Source organism: Somniosus microcephalus, chromosome 4, assembly GCF_052327205.1.
Source record: "Somniosus microcephalus isolate GS21.2 chromosome 4, FLI_Smic_1.0, whole genome shotgun sequence".
NCBI lineage: Eukaryota > Metazoa > Chordata > Chondrichthyes > Squaliformes > Somniosidae > Somniosus > Somniosus microcephalus.
Genome location: NC_140990.1, coordinates 306,110,643 through 306,132,381, shown reverse-complemented (window position 1 = coordinate 306,132,381; position 21,739 = coordinate 306,110,643). Strand labels below are relative to the sequence as shown.

At 43.0% G+C, this 21,739-nt stretch overlaps 1 protein-coding gene across 7 annotated transcripts in view; it reads left to right on the top strand.

The window, feature by feature from the left end:
- orc4 (origin recognition complex, subunit 4) overlaps window positions 1–21,739 on the top strand; it is a 127,344-nt gene that overhangs the window by 13,634 nt on the left and 91,971 nt on the right. For 3 of the 7 annotated variants that reach the window (XM_085986678.1, XM_085986672.1, XM_085986676.1), the window contains 2 exons: window positions 8,575–8,648; window positions 19,676–19,766. In XM_085986678.1, the coding sequence (XP_085842804.1) occupies window positions 8,575–8,648; window positions 19,676–19,766 (165 nt within the window). Of the gene's footprint in view, window positions 1–8,029; window positions 8,090–8,139; window positions 8,469–8,574; window positions 8,649–19,675; window positions 19,767–21,739 lie in introns of those variants that run through there. The other 4 variants (XM_085986673.1, XM_085986675.1, XM_085986677.1 and 1 more) reach the window with 4 other exon arrangements.

The following is a 21,739-nucleotide window of genomic DNA, read 5'->3' as shown; positions in this document are numbered from 1 at the left end:
GGGCCGTTGAATGGAGTTGAGGCAGAAGATCAGCCATGATCTCATTGAATGGCGGAGCAGGCTCGAAGGGCCGAATGGCCTACTCCTGCTCCTATTTCTTATCTTATGTTCTAAACTATTTCCTCTGGCAAATGGATCGGTAAGCAGCGGTCATAGATTTAAAATAATTGGCAAAAGCACTAGAGGGGAAATGAGGAGAAATTTCTTTGCACAGAGGGATGTTAAGATTTGGAATGCACTGCCTGATTCCGTAGGAACTTTTAAAAGGCAATTGGACGTGTTCTTGAAGAGGACTAATTTGCAGAGTTATGGGGTAAAGCTGGGGTGTGGGACTAAATTGGACAGCTCTTTCAAAGAGCCGGCACAGGCATGACGGGCCGAATGACTGAAAGATTATATGATTCTAATTCCAAAACTACAGGTGGCAGCTGCAACTGATTTCAACCAGATCACTCTGTGCAATGACCAGTGCACGAAGACGCTTGGTGCTTGCGTCTGGCTTTTGAATCACCAGCAGAGACATTAGAAGCACAAAAAACTTGCTCGCAATTATCAGTTCACTCTTTTTGACAGTTTAATAAAAAAAAATCGTTTCTGGTATGTGGGCGTTGCTGATCAGGCCAGCATTTATTGCCCATCCCTAGAGTCATAGAGTCATGGAGTCATAGAGTTTTACAGCACAGAAAGAGGCCCTTCGGCCCATCGTGTCTGCGCCGCCCATCCATCCCTGTCCAGTCTAATCTCATTTTCCAGCATTTGGTCCATAGCCTTGTATGCATTGGCATTCCAAGTGCTCATCCAAATGCTTCTTGAATGTTGTGAGGGTTCCTGCCTCTACCACCCTTTTGGGCATTGAGTTCCACATTCCAACCACCCTCTGGGTGAAAAAGTTCCTCCTCAAATCCCCTCTAAATCTCCTGCCCCTTACCCTGAATCTATGCCCCCTTGTTATTGACCCCCCTACTAAGGGGAAAAGTTCCTCTTTGTCTACCCTATCTATGCCCCTCATCATTTTGTATACCTCAATCAGGTCCCCCCTCAGCCTTCTTTGCTCCAAGGAAAACAACCCCAGCCTGTTTAGTCTTTCTTCATAGCTGAGGCGCTCCATCCCAGGTAACATCCTGGTGAATCTTCTCTGCACCCTCTCCAAAGCAATCACATCCTTCCTATGGTGAGGCGACCAGAACTGCACACAGTACTCCAGCTGTGGCCTCACCAGCGTTTTGTACAGCTCCATCATAACCTCCCTGCTCTTATATTCTATGCCTTGGCTAATGAAGGCAAGTATCCCATATGCCTTTTTAACCACCTTATCTACCTGTTCCGCTGCCTTCAGGGATCTATGTACATGTACACCAAGGTCCCTCTGACCCTCTGTACTTCCTAGGGTCCTACCACTCATTGTGTATTCCCTTGCCTTATTTGTCCGTCCAAAATGCATCACCTCGCACTTTTCAGGGTTAAATTCCATTTGCCACTTTTCTGCCCATCTGGCCAACCCGTTTATATCGTCCTGTAGCCTGAGGCTTTCCTCCTCGCAATTGACCACCCCACCAATTTTCGTGTCATCTGCGAACTTGCTGATCATACCTTTTACATTCTCATCCAAATCATTTATGTAGATCACAAACAACAAGGGACCCAGCACCGATCCCTGAGGTACCCCACTGGACACAGGCTTCCAGTCACAAAAGCAACCTTCGACCATCACCCTCTGCCTCCTGCCACTCAGCCAGTTTAGGATCCAACGCGCCAAGGCACCCTGGATCCCATGGGCTCTTACCTTCTTGACCAGTCTCCTATGCGGGACTTTGTCAAAGGCTTTACTGAAGTCCATGTAAACCACATCCACAGCATTTCCCTCATCCACCCCACTAGTCACCCCCTCGAAAAATTCAATCAGATTTGTCAGACATGATTTACCCTTGACAAAGCCATGCTGACTATCCCCGATTAATCCTTGCCTCTCCAAGTGGAGACTAATTTTGTCCCTCAGAATTTTTTCCAATAATTTCCCTACCACAGATGTTCGGCTCACTGGCCTGTAATTCCCTGGTTTATCCCTGCTACCCTTCTTGTATAATGGTACTACATTAGCTGTTCTCCAGTCCTCTGGTACATCCCCTGTGGCCAGAGAGGTTCTGAAAATTTGTGTCAGAGCCCCTGCAATCTCCTCCTTTGCCTCCCACAGCAGCCTGGGATACATCTCGTCCGGGCCTGGGGATTTATCCACTTTTTGGCCTGCTAAAACCGCTAGCACCTCCTCCCTCTCGATGCTAATATGTTCAAGTATGTCACAGTCCCCTTGCCCGATTTCTATGTCTGCATCGTCTTTCTCCATAGTGAACACAGATGCAAAAAATTCATTTAAAACCCCGCCTACATCATCTGGCTCTACACACAGATTGCCACTTTGGTCCCTAATGGGCCCTACCCTTTCCCTGGTTATCCTCTTGCCCTTAATATACTTATAAAACATCTTAGGATTTTCCTTTATTTTGCTCGCCAGTGTTATTTCATGGCCCCTCCTCGCCCTCCTAATTTCTTTTTTAAGTATGCCCCTGCACTTTTTATACTCCTCTAGGGCTTCTTCCGTCTTTAGTCTTTTGTAACTGCCAAAAGCCCCCCTTTTATTTCTAATGCATTTTTGTATATCCCTTGTCATCCAAGGTTCCCTTTGCTTGTTGGTCCCACCCTTGACCTTTACAGGAACATGTTGGCGCTGTACTCTCTCTATTTCCCTTCTGAAAGTCTCCCACTGTTTTGATGTGGATTTTCCTATAAGTAGCTGCTCCCAGTCCACTTTGGCCAGATCCTGCCTTATCATATTAAAATCAGCCTTCCCCCAATTTAGAACCCTTATTTCCGGGCCGTCTTTGTCTTTTTCCATGACCACCTTAAACCTCACCGAATTATGGTCACTGTCGCCAAAATGCTCTCCTACTGATACTTCCACCACTTGCCCGGCTACATTCCCCAGAATTAGGTCCAGTACTGTCCCCTCTCTTGTAGGACTTTCTACATGTTGGCTCAAATTGCATTTGAAAAGGCGGTGGTCGTGAGCTGCCATTTCAGAGAGCAGTTAAGGGTCAACCACATTGCTGTGGGTCTGGAGTCACATATAGGCCAGACCAGGTAAGGATGGCAGATTTCCTTCCCAGATGGGTTTTTACGACAATCCGATAGTTTCCACGTATAATTATCTCCATTACGGAAGCTAGCTTTTTATTCCAGATTTATTTAATTAACTGAATTTTAAATTCCCCAGCTGCCGTGTCTCCGGATCATTAGTCCAGGCCTCTGGATTATTCGTCCAGTAACATAACCACAATGCTACCGTACCCTGTTGCACATATATATAATAATTATGTGACATTCATTGATATATAAATACTGCTTTGATACTGGAGTTGGTTGTATGTTTGCAAGCTGCATTTGTGGCTAGTTACAAAAAGTGAACATTGTGCCAGTACAGGAAACTCTCGATTTACTGGCACCTAAATAACCGGAAATCTCGGTTAACCGGCAAAATGCAGGAGTAGGTTCAGGTAAGTTTTACTTCATATTACTGGCCGTTCCTCAATCTGTGGCTGTGCAATCCGGTGTGGCTGCAGCTGTTGCTAAGCAACAGGGACGCTGGGATCTTGTGGCCATTGTTCCTGCACCTGTTGCTAAGCAACAGGGAAGCCTGGGTTTGTTGCTGTGTACGGAGCTCTCCGCTCTCGTACCTTTTAACTATAGCTCTCGGTAATCTGGACTTTTTGATAAACCGGCACCACGCCGGTGCCGGATAAAAAAGAGTTTCCTGTACTTGTACCTTGGCTTTGCTGGCCATAAAAAAAGTCATAGATATTACAGCACAGAAAGAGGCTGTTGTAACTTTTTAAGGGAAAATTGGATGAATATTTAAAGCAGGGGAAGATCAAGGCTTTGGGGACATAGCTGCAAACTTCAATGCTTTTATGACCCATCTGTTCTGTGCTGGCTCTTCAACTGGAGCTATCAACTCAAACCCAATATTCTTGCTCTTTCCCTCTTGTATTCTTCCTCATCCAATTCCTCTTGTTATAACATTTGTGGTATAGCATTTCATATTTTAATAACCTTCTGTGAAACTTTCCTTCTCCAACACCCCCCCCCCCCCCACATCCCCCACATTCTGCTAGTGATAATCCTGATTCTATGCCCCCTTGTTACCAATTTTTGTCAATAACAATCTTTAACTATTTACCTTAAAATGTCCCTCAATTTTTGCAAACTGCTATTAGATATCCTCTTTCTCTCCCCCCATCTTCTCTGTTCAGCAAACAAAATGCTCAAAATAATTCGTGGGTTTTTTCTTTCAGCTCTCATTTCTGGTATTAGTGACCATCTTCACTCGATCTTTTCTAATGACTTAAAATCCTTCCTATAATGGAATGCCTAGAACTATATGCAATCGTCCAACTATGACCCAATTCCAAATCACTTTCTTGCTTTTGTATTTAATACCCCTACATAAAACCCAGAATCACATTTCCCTTTTTCATGTTCTTTTTCTATCTGCATTTCCACCTTCTAATGATCTATGACTCTGCACTCCTAGAGTGCTCTTACTCATGCCATTTAGGGTATATTTCTTTGTACAGTTGTTTCTATTTCCTTAAAATGTACCACTTCACAGTTCTTGGCAATGGACTGCATCTGCCACCTGTCTGCCCATTCTGCTCAACTGTCTATATCCTGCAGCATTATTCTTCACAGTTTGCCATGCTCCTTAATTTGTATAATCAGCAAATATTGTGCCTGTATCAAATTCATTCATTTTATATATTTAAGAATAACAAAGTTTCAGTTATGATGCAATAGCAAAATACTGTGGATGCTGGAAATCTGAAATAACAACAGAAAACGCTGGAAAAACTCAGCAGGCCAGGCAGCATCCATGGAGATTTCATTTTTTCCAGTTCTGATGAAAGGTCTTCAACCTGAAACGTTAACTCTGTTTCTCTCTCCACGGATGCTGCCTGACCTGCTGAGTTTTTCTAGCGTTTTCTGTTATTTCAGCTATGATGCCTGGGGCACATGACAACCCATATCCTGCCAATTCCTAAAAACATCCATTTTGTTCCTACTTTCGGTCCGATAGACATCCCTCTAGAGACTGCTTCTCAACCAACATCTCCCATTCCAGACTGGAAAAAGATTTGGCTACTTTCTGCCTCATTGGGCTCTCATCCTGATTGCCTCTTGGTTACAACTTCTGGTTCCCTTGCCTTTCCTATCAGTTAGTCCTGAACATTTTCTTTCTTGCCATCCTGTTCAGAATCATCCATGCTATAGAAAGTCTGCTGTAAAACTTTATCCCAGCCTATGTATTTTGTAATATCAACTGTGCTTCGAGTTCAACAATTCAGTGTTTGAGTGTGATGATCAGTGACAATCTATGCAAGCGTATTCATCCCATGCTCAGATAGCACACACATTTAACTTTCCTCTCACTATGTAAATAAGTAAATGCTTTAACTTTATACCTGTATTTACAGTCCTTCAGCCTTTGCATTCTACAAAATTAAACCTAGCCAGTTTTTTTCTGTTTGTGAATGGGTAATGGATTGTTAGGGCTTTATCGAAGAAAGAAAGGGACCCATTCTTTTCCCCCCTATCACTCGCAATGACAGTAACCTCTAAACGAAACAAATATTGATATGCAAATTGAGCATTTGTGCATAATTTACACCCACAAAAACCTTTGTCAAGTTTTGAATTGAACATTTAGATTTTACAATACTTTAAGTACAGCTCCTAGCTGTCACAGCATTTGTTAGACATTGCTAGCAACAAACCAATATTATGGACTGCACAGCTCATGGGATAAGACTGGTCAATGGAATGTTGGAGACGTTTTATAGGAAAGTACAGATTTAGAGCCTCTTGCATTAACCAAGCCTGGTGATACTGCTTCAACGCTTCATCTGGTGTGAGACAGGATAACTAAAGCTCTAACTTTTTTTTATGTTAGGAAGTTGGGGTAGGGAAAGGGGTTTGCAAAGTAGGTTAGACCAGGGCTTCACAGTTGAGTATGCTCGAGTGGAGCTTCATCTGAGCAGAGAATAGAAACATAGAAACATAGAAGATAGGAGCAGGAGTAGGCCCCTCGAGCCTGCTCCGCCATTCAATGAGATCATGGCTGATCATCCAAATTCAGTACCCTGTCCCTGCCTTCTCCCCATATCCCTTGATCCCTTTAGCCTTAAGAAATATATCCAACTCCTTCTTGAATATATTTAATGAATTGGCCTCCACTGCCTTCTGTGATAGGAGAATTCCACAGGTTCACCACTCTGGGTGAAGAAATTCCTCCTCATCTCTGTCCTAAATGGCTTACCCCTTATCCTTAGACTGTGACCCCAGGTTCTACACTCCCCCGCCATCGGGAACATCCTTCCTGCATCTAGTCTGTCTAGTCCTGTTAGAATTTTATAAGTTTCAATGAGATCCCCTCAGTGTTAATCCATCTGATTTGGAAAACTGCCAGTTGAAGCCGCTCAGTACTGGGGTGAGCATGGGACACTGAGGAGGGCAGAGTGACTTCCTGTGCAGCTGTCAGCTAGTCCCAAAGCAAGATTAGTAGGAATCCTGATATCTTTAACACTTGTCCTGAGGATGTTTGAAAACTAATGTCCTTTTTATCTGAAGAGCTTTTCTTTGCCAACGTGTGGAATTGCCATTGTTGTGATCCATTTATTGCATTAGTTATCGCTGGAATTTCCCTGAACTTTTTTTTGGGGTAAATATGTGTTTATTGAGGACAGATATATCATTGCTGGGCCATGAGACACTCACTCTTGGCAGTGAGTATCAGTATCAAGCACTCCTAGGTTAGGTATTCATACAGGTCAGATGAAGTACTCTCCTCTGTCCCAATGTGTCTTAATGAAAACATCTAGAGCCCTACCACCCCAGTATGAGCTTTTCAATTTCCCACACCAGCTGCCCTTGTGGCTTCTCTGAGAGTGCCAGTGCCAGTTGTTCAGATTTACAATTTTGTGCTGTGAATCCATACTTGCTGGGAAATTAATTAAGTTGACTGAAGTAATTCTTGGTTCAACCCTTGAAGCTGATGGGAACATGGGGACAGGAGTAGGCCGTTCCGCCTTTCAATGAGATCATGGCTGATCTGTATCCTAGCTCCATATTCCTTAATACCCTTGGCTAGCAAAAATCTATTGGCTCAGATTTAAAATGATTAATTGAGCTAGCGTCTACTGCTTTTTGTGAGACAGTTCCACCCTTTGTCTGAAGAAGTCTTTTCTAACTTCTCTCCTGAATGCAGCCTGGCTCTGATTTTAAAGTTTCTCTCTATCTATGCTATCCATTCCTTTTCAAAATCCTAAAAACCTCAATCAAGTCACCCCTTAACCTTCTCTATTCCAGGGAATATAAGCCTAGTTTATGTAATCTCTCCTCTTAATTTAACTCTTGGAGCCCTGGTAACATTCTGGTGAATCTGCGCTGCACTCCTTCCAAAGCGAATGTATCCTTTCTAAGGTGCAGTGCTCAGAACTGTGTACAATACTCCGGATGTGATCTAACCGGGCCTTTCAGTAGCTGTAGCAACATTTCCTCCCCTTTATATTCTAGCCCTCTAGAGAGGGAAGCCTTTCATCATTTTGTTCAAGTTGAGAAAGCTGAAAGGTTATTGACCTTGTGCTGATTATTTTAGGACATTGACAGAACTTATATATTTTTAAAAGTTGAATTAAGAAATTACTATTTTGAAACCTATGTTAACTTTGAGCTGATTTTGAAAACCAGCATTAGTAATTATGAATATGGGTTTCCCATTGGTGACCTGTGATTAGTGGCTTTAAGTGTCTTGTGCACACATGACAACTCTTGCCTGCTGATACTCGTCTTCCTGCACGGGTTGCCACATAATTCTCTGCTTCTTCCTCTTCTGCATGTATTGGTTTATTTTCAGGTCTGTTCTCTGCAGTCTCTCTGTCATGGTGTTTTTCTTTCTTTATTCTCCATTCTGCTTTCTCAGATTTTTTTGTGATGAATTTGACTGTCCAGGCATCTGCATTTTTTTTTTTGTAATGACAAGGTTAGTAGTGTTACTAAATACCCAGAAATTTGCAAGAAACAATTTACAAATTCTGTGATTAGTTACATTGATCTCCATCCCTTTTGCAACTCAAGTTGAGAAATGTCTTGAATGCTATCTGGACTTAATAAAATGTTTGGCAAGACTGTTCTTAATTTAGAAATTCCCAGCACTCGTGGGTTTCTCTTTCTGCTCTTGCCCAAAAAATGTGTTTTTCTGCCCTGTTTAAGCCTTTTTTTTTTGCCAACAGTATTTTTCAGCTAGAAATCTTTTTGCTTCTAATATTCTTGTTATCCAATCCAGAAATGAGGACCTTTTTGATTTAAAGCTTTCCGCTTCCCAATAAGCACCGGTGACAACTTGCAACTAAATGACTTAAGTACAAATTAAAGAAAAATTCGTTTTTGCTTCTGAGAAAATCTTAAGTTTATGCAATGCTTGTTATACACAGCATGATTTTACCTTGTTTCTCATTGAATTGACAGGCTCACATGATATTGAGAGCACGATTCTGCCACCATCTCCCTGGTAAACCACTTGGAGTAGAAGCTCAGTACAAGTAAGTGATACTCGCCTGAATCAGCAGCATTGCAGGGTGCTGCACTAACACACACTAATAAGTTAACTAAACTAAAAACAGAACACTTCCTCTGAATTGAAAAACACATGTTCTTCTTGAATGTTAACTTGTCTTTTGCCTCTGACGTGCCGTATATTTCTTGCATTTTCTGTTCTTATTTTAGATTTACAGCACTGGCAGGCTTTTTATTAATACATTGGTCTCTCTTTGCAGAGATTTACTGTCCCTTTTTAGAGTCCCTGTACCCTAAGAGCAAAACTGTTAGGATTTTTGCTTTGTATGGTCTATGGCATAATTGTCACATGAGGCTGATGTGTGTCAGATTTGATGAAGTGTGATTTTTCTCCCTCCCTCTCTCTCTGGTTGGTAAGAAACAGCTTCTTGTTGAGAGCGTTCTCCCTTTGGGTGTACATAGACGTGGTTAGGTACGTCATCTTGTCTCTGGGTGACAAATACTTCGGCAGTGTAGCAGATTTGGGCTCTAATGACAGCAGTTAAGGCAAGTAGCACGGAGTCCATTTCTACGAAGTACTGCTTCTACAGAGTACCAAACTCTGGAATTTGGTGAGGTGCGGGCAAGATGTGCTGCTTGATGCATAAGATACACATACAGGAAACTTTCTGGTATCCGGCACGGACGGGACCGACGTGGTGCCGGTTCATCAACAATTCCGGATAACCGAACACTATAGTAAAAGATACGGAGCTCAGAGCTTCAGCTACACCCTTGCACAGCAACAAATGGAGTAAAAAAAGTAATAAAAGTAAAAAAAAGTTACCTGAACCGACTCCTGAATTTTGCCGGTGGATAGAGCGTTCCGGTTATTTAGGGGCCGGTTAATCAAAAGTTTCCTGTGCATACATACACAACTAGGGTTAATTTAGGACTGTGGGCTAAGTTACAGTAAAGACCTAAAGCATATAACTAAATAAATTAAACAAGGTTATTACCTAGATTAAAAAACTATTAATAAACATTTGAGTATTTCAAAACTTAAAACCTAATTAGCTAAATAAAATGCAATAGAGATGGCAGGGCAGGTGATGTATTGCAGCTGTAGCATGTGGGAGCTGGTGGACCCTAGTGTGATCCACAGCAACCATATCTGCAGCTCAAGGAACTTCAGCTCAGAGTTGGTGAGCTGGAGTCTGAGCTTCAGACACTGCGATACATCAGGGAGGGAGAAAGTTACCTGGATGCTTTGTTCCAGGAGGGAGTCACACCACTTGGGTTAAACACTTCAGATTTGGTCTGTGGTCAGGGACAGGAGGGTGTGACTGAGTGAGGCAGGTATGAGGATCCAGAAGTTAGTATTGGAGGAGCCTCAGCCCTTGCACTTGTCCAACAGGTACGAGGTTCTTGCAGCCTGTGTGAACGAGAGCAGGGACTGCAGCAGGAGGACGAGCAAGCTGACCACAGCACTGTGGTACGGGGCGCCATTCAAGTTGGGGGAGTAAAAAGGAATGTAGTAGTGGTAAGGGACAGTATAGTTAGGGGGCTAGATACTGTTCTTGCAGCCAAGTGCATGAGTCTCGAAGGCTGTGTTGCCTGCCCGGTGCCAGGGTTAAGGACATCTCGGTGCTGGAGAGGAACTTGGAGTGAGAGGGGAAGGATCCAGTTGTCGTGGTCCACGTAGGTACCAACGACATAGGTAGGACTAAGAAAGAGGTTCTGCTGCGGTCGTATGAGCAGCTCGGGGCTAAATTAAAAAGCAGAACCACAAAGGTAGTACTATCTGAGCCATGAGAAAATTGGCATAGGGTCAATCAGATCAGAGAGTTGAATGTGTGGCTCAAGGATTGGCGTGGGAGAAATAGATTTCGATTCATGGGGCACTGGCACCAGTACTGGGGAAAGAGTGAGCTGTTCCGTTGGGACGGTCTTCACTTGAACTGTGCTGGGACCAGTGTCCTGGCGAATCAAATGACTAGGGATGTAGATAGGGCTTTAAACTAAATAGTGGAGGGCGGTGGGGAGGGTTCATCTGAGGGGAAACTTAGAAAGTTAAAGAGAAAGGACAAGGCAATAGTGCAAAGTAGCAATAGGGGTAATGATAACCAGAGTGTGGCAGGAAGAGACAGAGCGTACAAACTTAAAAGTGCACCAGCAAATCGGGTCAGAGTAGGGGTAAATGGTAAAAAGACAAAATTGAAGGCTCTTTATCTGAATGCACACAGCATTCGTAACAAGATAGATGAATTGACGGCACAAATAGAAATAAATGGGTATGATCTGATAGCCATTACAGAGACATGGTTGCAAGGTGACCAAGGCTGGGAACTGAATAGGGGTATTTGACATTTCAGAAGGATAGGCAGATAGGAAAAGGAGGTGGGGTAGTTCTGTTAATTAAGGATGAGATCAGTACAGTAGTGAGAAATGATCTTGGCTCAGAAGATCAAGATGTAGAATCAGTTTGGGTGGAGATAAGAAATAATAAGGGAAAGGAGTCACTGGTAGGAGTAACCTATAGGCCCCCTAACAGTAGTTACACTGTAGGACAGAGTATAAATCCCTGTTCTATGCGGACGACCTGGTTCTGCTGTCTCCCACAGAACAGGGATTACAGCAACAACTAGACCTACTCGACAAATACTGCCAAAATTGGGCTCTAACAGTAAATCTAAAAAAAAACAACATCATGATTTTTCAAAAAAGGCCCAGATGTCAGGAAAACAAATACCAGTTTACCCTCAGTGATACCACTATAGGACACACTATGAGCTACACCTACCTTGGTCTAACTATTACAGCATCAGGGAGCTTCAGCATAGCAGTGAATGCACTAAAAGAAAAAGCCCGAAGAGCCCTATATGCAATAAAAAGAAAATTCTACAACATCCAAATCCCAATCAAAATCTGGCTCAAAATATTTGACAGCATAATCCTGCCCATTGCACTGTACGGTAGTGAAGTATGGGGCCCGCTAAATCACCAAAGCTACACTAAATGGGAAAAACACACAATAGAAGCCCTACATGCAGAATTCTGCCGAAGCATCCTTCGCATCCAAAGAAAAACGCCAACAAATGCATGCAGAGCCGAACTAGGCAGATACCCACTGATAATAAACATCCAAAAACGAGCACTAAACTTCCTAAATCACCTCAAATCTAGCTCCCCAGACACCCTTCATTTCAAAGCCTTTCAGACCCAAGAGCTAAACCCAGAAAAGAGTCCCCTGAGTCAGCTGCTACTGAAAATAAGTACTCAGCCGGACCCTGACCAGCCCCAGACCAACACAGCCGTCCAAACACCAATCCGAGTGAACCAAATCATTAAACAATGCAAAGAAACCTACCTGGAACATTGGAACAAAATAACCGAAAGCCAAAGCAGATTAGAATGTTACCGGGCCCTAAAAAGAGAATATAAACTGGCAGACTACCTCACGACCATCAGAGACACAAAACAGACAGACCCTCACCAGGTACAGACTAAGCGACCACCAACTGGAAATTGAAAAAGGCAGATACAAGAAATCCTGGCAGCCTCGAGAGAATAGAATATGCGATCAATGTCTGGCCGGCGAGGTTGAAACAGAAATGCATTTCCTCCTAAAATGCGAAAAATTCAACACATCAAGAAACATATTATTCAACAAGCTAAGCCAAACAACCCCAGATTTCAAGGAATTGGTTGACCTGTCAAAATTGAGATTAGTCCTGGGAGAAGGAGACAGACCATACCTTGGGGCCAAATATGTAACAACATGTCACAACCTGAGGACTGTTTAAAATTAAGACTGTTTAAAATTAATATTGAACGTACCAAATGAAGTACAAAGACTGTTTAAAATTAATATTGTTTAAAAGTAATATTGTATGTACCCAACAAATGTCAAATCGATTGACACCTACAGAATGTTTGAAAATGTACCTTTTTGCTATGTAAGCTTTGGCAATATGGTTCTCTGTAAACTTTCATGCCAATAAAGCATTTGAATTGAATTGAATTGTATAAATCAAAATATAATGGGGGCTTGTAAGAAAGGTACTGCAATAATCGTGGGCGATTTTAATCTTCTTATAGATTGGACAAATCAAATTGGCAAATTGGCCTAAGGATGAGTTCATAGAGTGTATTCAGGACAGTTTCTTAGAACAATATGTTGTGGAATCAACCAGGGAACAAGCTATTTTAGGTCTGGTAATATGTAATGAGACAAGATTAATTAATGATCTCATTGTAAAGGATCCTCCACGGAAGAGTGATCATAGCATGTTAGAATTTCACATTCAGTTTGAGGGTGAGAAACTTGGGTCTTACCCTTGTAATTGCCTTTATTTAAGTTTATGAAGACAGAATTGGCTAAAATGGACTGGGAAAATAGATTAAAAGGTAAGACAGTAGATAAGCAGTGACAGACACTTTAAGGAGTTATTTTACAACTCTCAACAAAGATATATTCCAGTGAGAAAGAAGGATGAACCATCCATGGCTAACTAAGGAAGTTAAGGAGGGTGAAAGAAAAGGCATAAAATGTTATGAAGATTAGTGATAGAAACATAGAAGATAGGAGCAGGAGTAGGCCATTCGGCCCTTCGAGCCTGCTTCGCCATTCGAGATCATGGCTGATCATCCAAACCCTAGCACCCGGTCCCTACACTGACAGCCATCCCACCCAAGCCCTATCCCCGTAACCCCACGTATTTAATCCCCCCTAACACTAAGGGCCAATTTTTTTTATCATGGCCAATCAACCTAACCTGCACATTTTTGGACTGTGGGAGGAAACCGGAGCACCCGGAGGAAACCCACGCAAACACGGGGAGAATGTGCAAACTCCACACAGACAGTCACCCGAGGCCGGATTTGAACCCGGGTCCCTGGCGCTGTGAGGCAACAGTGCTAACCACTATGCCACCGTGCTGCCAGAAGATTGGGAAATTTTTAGAAACTTGCAAAGGATGACTAATAATATATTTTCTCCCTCTATTATTTTTAACAAGTAAACTAGCAAGAAATCTAAACAGACAACAAGAGCTTCTACAAGTATGTAAAAAGGAAGAGAGTAGCTAAAGTAAACGTTGGTCCCTTGGAGGATGAGACTGGGGAATTAATAATGGGGAAACCAGGAAATGGCAGAGACTTTGAACAAATATTTTGTATCTGTCTTCAGGGTAGAAGACACTAAAAGCATCCCAATAATAGTGGAAAATCAAGGGCCAAAAGGGAGGGAGGAATGCAAAACAATCACTCGAGACGAAGTACTAGGCAAACTAATGGGACTAAAGGCTGACCAGTCCCCTGGACCTGATGGCCTGCATCCTAGGCTCTTAAAAGAAGTGGCTGCAGAGATAGTGGATGCATTGGTTGTAATCTTCCAAAATTCCCAAGACTCTGGAAAGGATTGGAAAACCACAAATATAACGCCCCTATTCAGGAAAGGAGGGAGACAGAAAGCAGGCTAACTGACCGAAAGTTTCCTAACATCTGTCATTGGGAAAATGCTGGAATCCATTATTAAGGAAGTAGTAGCAGAACATTTAGAAAATCATAATACAATCAAGCAGAGTCAACATGGTTTTATGAAAGGGAAATCGTGTTCGACAAATTTACCAGAGTTCTTTGAGGATGTAACAAGCAGGGTGGATAAAGGGGAATCAGTAGATGTCGTGTATTTGGATTTCCAAACGGCATTTGATGAGGTGCCACATAAAAGGTTACTGCGCAAGATAAGAGCTCATGGGGTTGGGGGTAATATATTAACATGGATAGAGGATTGGCTAACTAACAGAAAACAGAGAGTCGGGATAAATGGGTAATTTTCAGGTTTGCAAACTGTAACTAGTGGGGTGCACAGGGATCAGTGCTGGGGCCTCAACTATTTACAATCTACATTAATGACTTGGATGAAGGGACCGAGTGTACTGTAGCCAAATTTGCTGACGATACAAAGATAGGTGGGTTAGCAAGTTGTGAGGAGGACACAGTCTGCGAAGGGATTTAGACAGGTTCAGTGAGTGGGCAAAAATTTGGCAGATGGAGTATAATGTGGGAAAATGTGAGGTTATCCACTTTGGTAGGAAGAATAGAAAAGCAAAATATTATTTAAACAGAGAGCCTGCAGAATGCTGCGGTACAGAGGGATCTGGGTGTCCTCGTACATGAAACACAAAAAGTTAGCATGTAGGTACAGTAAGTAATTAGAAAGGCAAATGGAATGTTGGCATTTATTGCAAGGGGGAGGGAGTATAAAAGTAGGGAAGTCTTGCTACAACTGTACAAGACGTTGGTGAGACCACACCTGGAGTACTGCATACCGTTTTGGTCTCCTTATTTAAGGAGGGATATACTTGCATTGGAGGCAGTTCAGAGAAGGTTCACTAAGTTGATTTCTGGGATGGAAGGTCACAGCGCCAGGGACCCGGGTTCGAATCCGGCCTCGGGTGACTGTCTGTGTGGAGTTTGCACATTCTCCCCGTGTTTGCGTGGGTTTCCTCCGGGTGCTCCGGTTTCCTCCCACAGTCCAAAGATGTGCGGGTTAGGTTGATTGGCTATGATAAATTGACCCTTAGTGTTAGGGGGATTAAATACATGGGGTTACGGGGATAGGGTGGGATATGTGTTGGTGTAGGGGTTATGGGGATCGGGTGGGATATGTGTCGGTGCAGGCTCGGTGGGCCGAAATGGCCTCTATCTGCACTGTGGGGTTTCTGTGATTCTGTGAAAGGTTGAGCAGGTTGGGCCGATAGTCATTGGAGTTTAGAAGAATGAGAGGAGATCTTATTGAAACATACAAGATTCTGAGGGGGCTTGACAGGGTAGATGCTGAGAGGATGTTTCCCCTCATGGGGGAATCTAGAACTAGGGGGCATAGTTTCAGAATAAGGGGTCGCCCATTTAAAACGGAGATGAGGAGGAATTTCTTCTCTGAGGGTCGTGAATCTTTGGAATTCTCTTCCCCAGAGAACTGTGGAGGCTGAGTCAGTGAACATATTCAAGGCTGAGATAGACAGATTTTTGAACTACAGGGTTATGGGGAACGGGCAGAAAAGTGGAGTTGAGGCCAAGATCAGATTAACCATGATCTTATTGAATGACTGAGCAAGCTTGAGGTGGTGAATGGCCAATCCTGCTCTTATTTCTTATGTTATTATTGCCTGTGATTCCATGGTCATGGTTTCAGTCGTGCCATTGGGGGGTGGGGAAAGAAGGAATATTTGGAAGACCAAGCTGGAGGATAAATCACCCAGGACTGCTTTTTGTTTACTCTCTCTAGCAATCATTTCAGGAGTGGTTTATGCAGTATTTGTATACCTGCAATTTGTTAGGAACTAGTATGTGGAACATTTGGATAAAAATGGCAAAAGAAAGTATCTTGTCTTTTGTTGAAAGGTTTGGAATATTTTTATACTGGTTCCCACAGCCAAGTCTCCATTTAGACATGTTGTATACAGTACCACATTTTACAGAATAAACTACAGTACATTGCAAACTGTATCTTGTCGCAGAAGGGAACAACAGTTTTCATTTATATAGAAAAAAATGCCCTAAGGTGCTTCACTCTTTCTAGTTTTTTTTTTCCCAGCAACTTTCTCTTTTCTCTTTTAGGAGTTGACTCAATATTAAAGTCGCTGCCACCTTCCAATACTTGGCTCAACTGGCCATTCTTCATGTGTTGGCTTGCATAAGAACATAGAAGCAGGAGCAGGATATTCAGCCCCTCAAGCCTGTTCCACCATTCAATTAGATCATGGCTGATCTGTACCTCAATTCCATATCCCTTGATAGCCAACAAAAATTTATCGAACTCCGTCTTGAAAGCTCCAATTGTCCCAGCATCCACAACCTTTTTGGTAGAGTTCCCGATTTCTACTACCCTTTGTGTGAAGAAGTGCTTCCTGATTTCACTCCTGAATGGCATGACTCTAATTTTAAGATTATGCCCCCTTAATCTGATTTCCGCCACCAGGAGAAATAGTTTCTCTTTATCTACCCTGTCAAATCCTTTTATTACTTTTAAACACCTTGATTACATCACTCCTCAATCTTCTATACTTAAGGGAATAGAAGCCACGTTTATGCAACCTGTCATAATTTAACACTCCTAGCCCTGGTATCATTAACAAACTGCAGCCATGTCTTCAGCTGCCGAGGCCCTAAGCTCTGGAATTCCTGCCCTAAACCTCTCCAGCCTCTCTCTCACTCTATCCTCCTTTTTAAGACGCTCCTTAAAACCTACCTCTTTGACCAAGTTTTTAGTCACCTGTCCTAATATCTCCTTATTTGTCTCTGTCAAATTTTGTTTGACACAGATTGAAGGTGATTGCCAAAAGAACCAGAGGAGACATGAGGAAACATTTTTTTTTTTTTTTACACAGCGAGTTGTTGTGATCTGGAATGCGCTGCCTGAAAGGGCGGTGGAAGCAGATCCAATAGTAACTTTCAAAAGGGAATTGGATAAATACTTGGAGAAAATATTTACAGGGCTATGGCGAAAGAGCAGGAGAGTGGGATTAATTGGATAGCTCTACCAAAGAGCCAGAACAGGCACCATGGGCCAAATGGCCTCCTGTGCTGTATCATTGTATGTATGATCGTATGTATCAGTCGAGTGAATCTGGTACTGTAGCTCCTTCAAGGCCAATATATCTTTCCTGAGGCTAGGTGGTCAAAAGTGAACACTACTCCAGATGGGCTCTGACCAAAACTACAACTGAAGCTTCACTTGTCAATACCAACCTGCTTGAGATAAAGGCCGGCACTCCATTGGCCTTTTCGATTACTTTTTGTACATGTGCACTAGCTTCTCGTGATATGTTTGTGCACCTGGACACCCAAATCCCTTGGCTCCTCGTCTCTCACCGTTTAAGAAAATAGTCCGATTTTTATTTATTTATTTATTTATTTATTTTTCTTTTTTTTCTTCTTTTTTTTTCTCTGATCCAAAGTGGATGACGTTGCACTTCTCCACATTGACCTCTATATGCCATAGTTTTGCCCAGTCACTTAGTCTGTCGATGTTCCTTTGTATCTTCCTGCTCCCATCTACACACCTTACTGTGCCTCCTAATTTAATGCCGTCTGCAAACATGGATGTATAACTTTATCCCTTCATTTAACTTAATATATATGATGAAAAGCCGAGTCCTCAGTACAGATCCTTGCGGGATATCACTTGTCAGATCCTGCCAATCCGAGAACATTCTCTTTATCCCTACTCTCTCTCCTACTTCCTAACCAATTATCAATCCATGTCACCAAGTTCCCTCCAGTTCCATGCGCTCTCACTTTTACTAGTAATCTTTTGTGTGCAGTCTTATCAAGTGCCTTCTGGAAGTCCATATAAACGACATCCATAGACACTGATAAAAGGTCACCAACCTGAAACATTAACTGTGTTTCTCTCTCCACTAATGCGGCCTGACCGGCTGAGTATTTCCAGCATTTTCTGTTTTTAATCTATAGACACTTCCTATCCACCACGCTAGTGACCTCTTCAATAAATTCATCTAGATTAGTCAGACATGTCATAAATACTGACTCTCTTGATTAGCTGATACTTGCCCAAGTGCTCAGTGACTCTTGATTAGCTGATACTTGTCCAAGTGCTCAGTGACGCTGTCTCTTATGATCAAGTTCAGTAAATTTCCCACAATTTATTAAAATAAAGTCTTAAATAAAAACTTTCAAGCAGTGTTGCTGCCTTGAAAAAGACATTTACTGTTTTGTATAATAAGTACACAAAATAATAGAGAAATCCAGCAGCATATAAGAAAATGGAATTGTGCAGTCCATCCACACAGGTAATGAAACCAAGTACAGGTAGACTATCCTTTATCCGCACTTCCGAAAACCTCCAAAAAAAAACAAAAGTTTTTTTGTGGAGCGTAAGTCGTGCGCACGACATGACCCGAGTGGCGCCAAACATGACAGGAGTGGTCCGGGAGCTCTGCCTTTCCCTGTGAGCAGGGCAGAGGGTCACAGAGTTCCCTCCTGGGTAGGAGATTGCAGGCTGAGCCGGGCAGTGTGAAGGAGGTACCGGGAGAGTGAACCCAACAATACAGCGGCCCGTCCGATAGCTGCAACGGCCCGTCCGATAGTCTTTTCCCCCCCCCCCCACACCCCCCGACCTGATTTACGGGCCAGCTTAGTGTAGGAGTCAGCCGATATCCGGCTTTCCCACAACTGGTGGCGGCAGTCGAGCCCCAGACCCCCGCTAAGTCAAGGAATTCAGATACGGAGCAGGGGGAGCCGGAAACCTCGATCTAACGGCAGAAATCAGCAGCCGTTTTGTTAGGGTTTTTTTCTTCCCCTAGCATTTTTTTTTTCTTCCCCTAGCATTTTTTTAAACAGTCAGGCTGTGGAAAGAGTCTCTGTAGCTTAGCAACAGCTTCAGAGACTTCCAAGGCAGGGCCCGAGTGTTTACAAGCTGTTTGTTTGTTGTCAGATACGGAGATGAAAACCTTCTGAAATCCGAAAAATTCCGAAAACTGAAACACAGCTGGTCCCAAGGTTTTCAGATAAAGGATAGTCTACCTGTATTATAATAATAATAATCAACTTTATTGTCATTGTTAGTGCACAAGTGCAGTACAACGAAATGTAGGCTTGCGGCTCCCGAGAGTGTACATTTAGATTAAGACATTTAAACATTCAACATACATTTGGCTTGTAACACATTAACATAAACATAACCATAATAAAGTGCATTGGCAGATGTGCAGGCTTTAGAGTTTATTTGTGGAGTTCAGTAGGATGATAGCCCTGGGAAAGAAGCTGTTCCTAAATCTGGTCGTACGGGTGCGAATGCATCTGTAGCGTCTCCCAGATGGCAGGAGGGTGAACAGACTGTGGCTGGGGTGGGTAGGGTTTTTGATGATGGACCGTGACCTCCGTAAACAGTGTTTCTGGTATATGTGCTCGATGGTCAGTAGCCGGGTGCCGGTAATGCGTTGGGCAGTTTTGACTACCCGCTGCAAATTGAAGATACAATTCATCTTTCCAGCGTTTTCTTCGTGCATGTACATTTGATATATGCTGCTTTGCTGTTTTGCAGAAATTTGATGGAGCTTCTAAAACAAACAGCTGTTCATGGGGAGAGCAACTCTGTCCTAATTGTTGGTCCCCGAGGAGCAGGAAAGACTATGGTATGAGTTTCTTGTGTAACTTACTTTGTATTTCAGGACTATTAATGGGGCCAAATGCTATGCCCCATCGGGTGGGAGGCGGGGGTGGGGGTGAAATGTTAGGGGTCACCCTGACTGGCTGTAGTCAGAAAGCATTATAGCTTTCAGTGGCAGTTAAACTTGCTTGCTCGGAGTATTGTCATTTTCCTGTATTGGACCACTGGATGGAGCACTGCATGTCCGTGTGAGGAGAAACATATTGGCCCAGAAATTCGGGTCCCAACGCGTGAGTACGCACGGGGTACTCGCGCGTAGGCCCAACGAAAGTGCCGGCTTCGTGCATGCACTGAAAGAAGGGGTTGGCAGTGTAAAGTCTGTGGGTTGTGCAGTTAATAAATACACAGACTTCAGAAGTAACAAACAAACAGGTCTTTACTATTCGAAGGTCCGGGCGAATCTGCCCCAGCAATCCTGCCACAACACTTATATACTGGTGTGGTCACTATCGGTATTACAGTATACAGAAGCCAAACAAATAGTGCCACACCTAAAGTAGTTCTCTTGAAGGTGAACGGTTACATTCAATAGTTCCCTTAAAGGTAGACGGGTACATACACTACAGGCAGGTGGAACGCGTGCACCTGGAACTTAGGTTTTTTTTGCAGGTTTCTCCGGGAGGGTAAGTCTCCAGCAGTTACACTTTTAAAAAGCAGGTGCAAGGCCTGCTTTTAACAAGGTAAGTGGTGAATTAATTAAAATTAAAACATTTTTTCCACAGGTTTATTATTTTTAAACACTTCAGAGAAAGGTAAGTTTATTTTTAGCCCCGTTAGAAAATGTAATTAATTTTTTCAAAAATTTAAATTATTGTTTAAAATAGGATCTATCCTTGGCCCCCTCCTATTTCTCATCGACATGCTGCCCTTCCGCGACATCATCTGAAAACACAATGTCAGGTTCCACATGTATGCTGATGACACCCAGCTCTACCTCACCACGACACCTCTCAACCCCTTTACTGTCTCTAAATTGTCATACTACTTGTCCGACATCCAGTACTGGATGAGCAGAAATTTCCTCCAACTAAATATTAGCAAGACCAAAGCCATTGTCTTCAGACCCCGCCACGAACTCTGTTCATAGAAACATAGAAGATAGGAGCAGGAGTAGGCCATTTGGCCCCTCGAGCCTGTTCTGCCATTCAGTGAGATCATGGCTGATCATCCAAATTCAGTACCCTGTTCCTGCTTTCTCCCTTGATCCCTTTAGCCTTAAGAAATATATCTAACTCCTTCTTGAATATATTTAATGAATTGGCCTCAACTGCCTTCTGTGGTAGAGAATTCCACAGGTTCACCACTCTCTGGGTGAAGAAATCCCTCCTCATCTCTGTCCTAAATGGCTTAGCCCTTATCTTTAGACTGTGACCCCTGGTTCTGGACTCCCCGACCATCGGGAACATCCTTCCTGCATCTAGTCTGTCTAGTCCTGTTAGAATTTTATAAGTTTCAATGAGATCCCTTCTCATTCTTCTAAACTCCAGCGAGTATAATTTTGAGATTTTGGGCAAGGCAAAGAGGAGGGAAGCAGAAGAGGCAACTGAACAGGTGGTCTCTTGTTTGGTGACAGCGAAGTCCATGATATCCTTGCATTTGTTGCAAGTGAGGGTGGAGGGGGCAGGGAGAGTGATTTTTAAGGGGACAGTTGGTAATGGAGAAAATAAGCCAGGCATAACCTTTGCTCTTCAGGATGATCCTCGAGTATTTGGGTGGTTTTGGCAGAGAAGAGTGATGCCAAATAGCAGGTGATGGTCACTGTAATCAACATTGTCACTTGTCAGCTTAACTTTAGTGAGAGTTCTAATTTTAATTCAAGAGCATGAAATTGCCCCTACTGTAAAGAGAGCAATATTGATGTGGATGAACATGGGAGGCATGAAGAGAGAAAGAGTTTCTTGGGGCAATTTCAATAATAGAGGAATGTCTAACTGCTGG